General features: G+C 44.1%; 2 protein-coding genes across 2 annotated transcripts; one reads left to right on the top strand and one right to left on the bottom strand.

Moving 5' to 3' along the window:
- Positions 1 to 242: 242 nt before the first annotated feature.
- On the bottom strand, positions 243 to 746 carry PHALS_07636 (uncharacterized protein; the record flags this gene model as incomplete). Its single annotated transcript, XM_024721139.1, has 1 exon — positions 243 to 746. One exon carries the CDS (start codon positions 744 to 746, stop codon positions 243 to 245), a length of 504 nt encoding a protein of 167 aa, XP_024586268.1.
- Positions 747 to 1837: 1091 nt separating this feature from the next.
- Positions 1838 to 2232, top strand: PHALS_07635 (uncharacterized protein; the record flags this gene model as incomplete). Its single annotated transcript, XM_024721138.1, has 2 exons — positions 1838 to 2043; positions 2100 to 2232. The coding sequence occupies 2 exons, from the start codon at positions 1838 to 1840 to the stop codon at positions 2230 to 2232; spliced, it is 339 nt and encodes a 112-aa protein (XP_024586267.1).
- Positions 2233 to 6316: the final 4084 nt, after the last annotated feature.

Below are 6316 nucleotides of genomic sequence, written 5' to 3'. Positions count from 1 at the left end.
AGATCCATGGGCATAGACCCGCTCGACGAGCTGTTGGAGTGTGCATTCCAACCAAGTCACGCCGACTTGAAATTGAATTCGGCATTCAATGCCAAATCCACCGCCGCTTCAAATGAGGACGGATGCTCACGGAAGACTTCCATTCTAGCCACGCCAGTGCATAGGCCTACCATAAACACGCACAATGTGACCACCTACGGGAGAGGCTCTGCTGCCATTCCGGCAATGAGAGCTCTTATCTCTTAGACAAAGTCCACCAATTCCTTGTTGCCCTGTCGGGCGGCAAGGAAATGTGATCGCACGCGATACGCCTGATTAGGCGGCGAGAACACTCGTGAGAGCTGCAATTTCCGAAGTACCCCACACGTCACTGCCCATTCTCGCGCTTGACCACCGAGCTTTAAAATGGCTAGCGCCACGCGCTGTTGCTCGGTCTGTAGCATGGCAGATACTATGGTCATCTCGACCTCTACCACCCATTGCAGGAGATTCTCTCCATCCTCCCCCTCAATGGCTTCAACGCCTACCATGAGTGGCTTAGGTCGGGGGAAGTCATCCGTCACTGACGGTGGCGTCATAGATGCAAACGATGCAGACATCCTCTGCTGCAGGTGCTCTAGCAGCGCATTTTCATAACTTGGAAACGCCTCTAGACGTGCATTGATCGCATTAGAGCCTTGCGCTACAAGGTTTTGTACGCCCTCAGGGCCAAGCAAGGACAACAGCTTGTTAAGCCCGTCCTGCATGCCCTGGGGCAAAGAAGAAAATTTCTTTATCCTCACAGAGGATCAGTCTTAACGACTCAGGTGTAGACTAACGTAGATTAACTACAAGTGCTACCAAGTGCAGCGGGGCTGCCGTAGCGTTTTGCTTGAGGAAGCGTAATTTAAGGTCACCGACCTTTCGTTCTATACATAGAACAAGTACGATTTAGCGGATCGCAACCCGCTTACTCCAAGAGTTATCATTGCCTTCCCAAAGCTAATTGACGTTTTGGTTCAAAATCCAAAACTGATTTGTATTCATTTTTTTTGCTGCAAAACCGCCTAATTATAAAAATATCACTTTTTCTCAAATTTAGTAAAGTTCAAATACATGCATAACTACCGGCTATCTAGCCCTATACCGTATTCTTATTTGAGTGTGGTCACACCATGCCAATCTGGTGTGACACACACTCCTGTTATCAGCGTCTGTGTAACCCCGTTACATCTTCGATATTCACGAAAAAGGCGTCAGCCAACGTCAAACCTTATCGCATCGTGAACGAGTATGAGTTACATGTGAGGCTATTTTAGAAGAGTTTTCAAAAATAATAATAAGCTTATGAGACAGCGCTTGAGGTTGTTTCCTTTTGGATAAGAACGCTTTTGAAATAATTATGTAAGTTATCCTATGAGGTTACGTAAACAACATAATGAGATAACCTTCGAGGTTTTCTAATAAACGTGGATTCTCGAAGTAATGACCCAAATGCTTCGATTAACGAGTCTGGTGTCAACGATTCTGTATTACGTACGGCTCTTGAAAATTGTGAGGTCTGGCGCATCAACGTTTGCGAGAATTCATTCACTTCTCCTTTACCGCATCTCGCAAAGTAACTACATCTTTGATATCCACGATAAACGGCGTTACCCGACGTCAGATCCTTTCCGTCCATCCCCATGAATTGGGCTAGAATTTCTTAATTCGTGAAACTTCCCACGAAACAACCTCTTCGATAGCCTCATATTATCTTCATTCTCGAAGTTATAGTGTGATATTGAACGATGTGAAGTGCTTCGAAGATTGGAGCGCGAAGACGTCGGTGAGCTCCGTTGCCGTTGATGTTGAGGATATGTATACATTGCAAGAAGCAGTAAAAGAGGAGTACAAAGACAGTCATCTCGCAGGTATTACTGTGTCCGATCTCAAAGGTTTCATTGCGAAGAGTTTGGCTATGGATTTGCGGGCTTCGTTGACAGAGATTGATATAAGCGTGACACTCATCGTACAAGCACCTAAGCGAGCAGACGCATTCGAAAAATCAATCCTTTTTTTTAAGTATTCAGCTGTACATTCTTGCAATTGCTCTTACATTTCTGACTGAACGAGACCAGACTTTCAAGGAACGATATGCGAGTAATATGGATGCTTTTGGCAAAAGAAGGTGGGGGTGCAATGCTTGCTGCTCGATGTCGCTTTTCCAAGGTCGCTTGTGATAGCGTCGCATTTGTTTCGTCGAAGCAATGAGTATATATTGCTTACAATGAACAAAAATGCGCTAGACCATTTTCAAAATATCTTCATCCGTGATGATTCGGGCGTTTTTCGTTTGAAGTTGCTCGATCCTTCTATTAAAGACACATGTATCATCGATCTCAAAGACCGCAGAGGGTATGGTGTGCTCACTAAGGAACAAACAGGAATGCTTCTCAACAGTGTATCGCAGGCGAAAATACGGTGCACGTTCGACGTGGCGACAACTCTTATTAATTTGGATTGCAGGACTCTCGTATTCACTGGTTTAAAAAGACCATTCTATCGGTGTGTATCTGCAAGCACGAGTCACTGGCATGATTGCCTTGATGAAGAACAGGATCAATGCATCGTATGACTTTTTGGGCGGAGTGTCCTTAAATGACAAGATGAAATTTTTCACAGAAGGAATATTAACGCTGCTCCAGCGATGTTCTTTACCAGCGCGATTTTTCAAAAAATAGTTCTAAAGCGTGACCATCCTTATTTAAATCATCAGAAGAAACGATATCAGTTATAATATACGTATGATACGCTAGATTCTGATGACCAGCTAATTGTATCATACATATTTCTTTCCCCACTACCCTTCTTACTTACTAAAATATTTGGTTATAGAGCTACAAGGTTCGATCTAGAGTTGATGTCTCTGCTTCTGATTAAAAAAAGCTGGACGTAAAGTCGGACGCGGATTTAGACTCTTTTAAATCCAGATCGGCCATTTAAATTTGTCTGTGACGCTTTATCCGTAAGAAATGGGCTGCGGTTTAGTCTTAGCTCATCTTCGATGGCTTGAACGCGTGCACTCGTTTGAGTTTCGCCTGCAAAAAGCGGCTGGTAAACGCATGCTCTAGTCACGTCAAAATTACTTCACTTCAAGGTAATTGAGATCGACTCGGATCATGCGTCATTGCACACGGCGGCGTCGTTACCACATCTCTTACAGGAAAAAGCAAGATGATCATCTTTCGTTGCTAAATATATCTGCAGTTGGTGGAGGTTGCGCTTTCACGTCGCACCGACAATATTACATCACCCATTGATGTGGCGATACGTCCAACGAACAGGCCAGTCGCGGCATGTGTTTCGTTTCTGAAGCTCCAGGAATCAAGAAATTCGGATGGCGATTTACGCACGGTTGCACGCCTGCACCGTATCATTATATCCAAGGTATGTTGCACCACAGCACTGTGCGCTTGACACCCAGTGTGTTGTAGTGCGTCATGATAAAAATCTCAAGTACACAAGACTTTGCGAGGCACATGATATTGGCCGCCTCGGAGAGAAAAGCCATACTGCTTGGTGTGCGTTATGTATTGGTTGAGCAGCATATATATATTGGTATGCACATATGTGCGCATGCGTAAAACTTGTCAACACTTTGAACCCGCTTCCTGTTACACCGACATCGCGAGCTTCATGCACCGTCTGAACAAGGTAGCTCATCTTGCTGCTGTGAGGGATAGTGCAACAGGTGGCACTTTAGCCGAGTCGTTTCGCGACAACGTGTGCGTAAATAGATTTCCAGACGCCATCGTACAGAATGGCGACTCGCGCTTTACGGCTAAGTTATTGCAAAAATTATCCAAGGTTTTCGCATCAAATTGGACACGTCAACCTCAGACCATCCAGCGACAGATGGTTCGACAAACCGTAATAATTGCGTGGTTTAAATATTTTATAAAGAAGTTGCCTGGAGAGACAGCGGTGCTCGACATTTCGTCAAGTTTTGTGTTGACACTATACACGACTCTTCGATGCTGGAGCAAGTTGCCCCTCTTATTGTGTTGCGCGAATGAAAGGACAAGAATCTGATGGCTTCACGTATTTTTTTAATAATTTGGTTACTTTTATGAGCCTTTGACACCGCAATGTGGTAGCCTCAGCCATGGTGGAGAACGGTTATGTTCCATTTGACCTGCTAAATTCAACCAAATCACACCTCGAATCAAAAATAAGGCTTTTATCTGAATGAGGCTGGGAGGCGTATGCCGAGTCCTTGGACGCTATTGCTGAGAGTCAGGATGTGCAAACGCAACATGCAGCTGCCAGTGACAAAAGGAAGCCATAGTTGGTAAAAACAGCTTTTAGCACTGCTGACCAACACATGCGTAGTATGCAGTTTGTGAGACTAAAGTATCGACCCAATACATCGGGCCGCATTGAATCGTAACCGGCTTGGAGTTAAGCCGCATTCTCAACATTCCTGTAATAAGATGAACATATCCGTACCTCGACTTTGCTTATGCAATCTTTTCGGATGCACAGCATTCTGTCGAAGACAATTAACGTCGAGACCATCCGCAGTCGAATATTCACTTTCTACTCGAAGGGTGCGATACGTTTCTAAATCATTCCGGGTGTCTTAAGCCGCCCTTGTAGCTTAAGTAACGCATTCATGAAATGACTTTGATCTGTCCTGTCTGCACGCCGAGATTCTGGTAGTGTTAGCGTGTCGCAATAAACAGAAATCGTGTAAGTGCCAGACGCGAGAACCTCTTCCTCAGCAGACACATCTCGATGACAAGGATTAGTCAGCTTCTATTTAGAATGGAAGGTAGGCTGGAAAGCCTTCAAGGCTAGTACTATCATCTTTTAAAGTGGAGAAATTCATTTTCCTTCATAAACTCAGAATCGTCAGAGGTCCCACTTCGGCAGAACGTACATAATTCGCTGTCGCTTGCCACTCGGCATACTCTTGTATACTTCGTTTTGTGAAAAGAGGCGGGGTCACCTAGCAAACACAATTCCAAATAGCTAGTGGTTCCGGTTGGACTTCAAGTTTGCGATTTTTTGGCAGCCATACTAGCATGCTAATATGGATGAGCAGGGTTGTTGACAGCAATAACTTAAGTTGATAATTATGCACATTTACGTCCCCATTATGCTCTAGAATTCGAAGGGTCGAGCATCCACAACATTCCAGCTTGACGTCTATCTTACTGGCAATCGCTTTTCAAGCTGAATATTAGACGAGACGCCAAGCCCTTCTCGCAAAAAAGTGCGATATTCTTCTGTACGTTGCCAGCTTTAGTACCCAAAGTACGGTTCTTATTGATTATACAGATTTCGAGGCGATGCTGCTCCAGGTCAAGGCAATATTTTAAAAACTTGTTGACCCAAAGGGCAAAGAGCCTCGTTTTAGGCTTTCATATGAACAAACAAGCCGCTTTGGTCACAGGCTCAAAGTACGCAGATTAGTACGGGTGATGGGACTTCGTTAAGCAGACGCCCATAGAGTAGGTGGGATTTTAGCCTCTACTAATTCGGAAAAATGTCGTTTTATCCTTGAAAAAATCAGATAAGTTTGAATTTGACTCTGATCACTTTTAAATATAAGTACCCACTATTATTAAGCCAATTGGGAGGCTAATCAGAGCGCACAAAATCCTCTATTTGTGCGCTTGGTAACATGGATTCGTTTTTTGGAGCTCTTAGTTTGCGAGCAACACGAGAATATGATTGGATAAAATATTGAGAACTGTCGTACAATCGTAATACGTACCTAGCACGACTTTAATATGCCGATAGTTCTCGTAAATACTGGGCCTGTCGACTATGGATACCATCCGCATGTCTCGCGGCGAAAAGACTCGTGTTGGTGTCGATAACTTTTCAAATATTACCTAAAATTGAGAGACTTTCCATCGCAGCTATGACTTGGTCAGCGCCACGAACTATGGATCGTCTGAAGCCACCGAATCGGGAACCACGGACATTGCTCTTATTGGTGCAAGTGGTAGTAGAGAGAAGTATTTTCTACAGGTATTCGATTGGAGACTATGGATAGTTTTGATAGTGCACAGCTGTATTGCCAAGTGCCTTGATCTAAGCTCGGTATGCAGAAGTGTCCATGACTTATGGCCTCAAGACTGTAGCTTTGATGAGGCAAAATTTTCCGACAGTATGTCGCTGTCATCAAAGTGTAGCTCTGAATGTGCGCAAGTGGCTTGGCCGCACTAACTAATGGATTTTTACGAATAGAAGACCTTCTACTATGACAAGCCCCCATCAAATTTTTGACAATGTTCTAGAAATAAGAGATCGCTTCGATCAAAAAAATCTCTTCCAATAAAAA

Source organism: Plasmopara halstedii (assembly GCF_900000015.1).
Source record: "Plasmopara halstedii genome assembly, contig: Scaffold_3120, whole genome shotgun sequence".
In the NCBI taxonomy this organism is placed as follows: domain Eukaryota; phylum Oomycota; class Peronosporomycetes; order Peronosporales; family Peronosporaceae; genus Plasmopara; species Plasmopara halstedii.
Note: the sequence above shows the minus strand (reverse complement) of the source record. Positions and strands in the feature narration are given on the sequence as shown.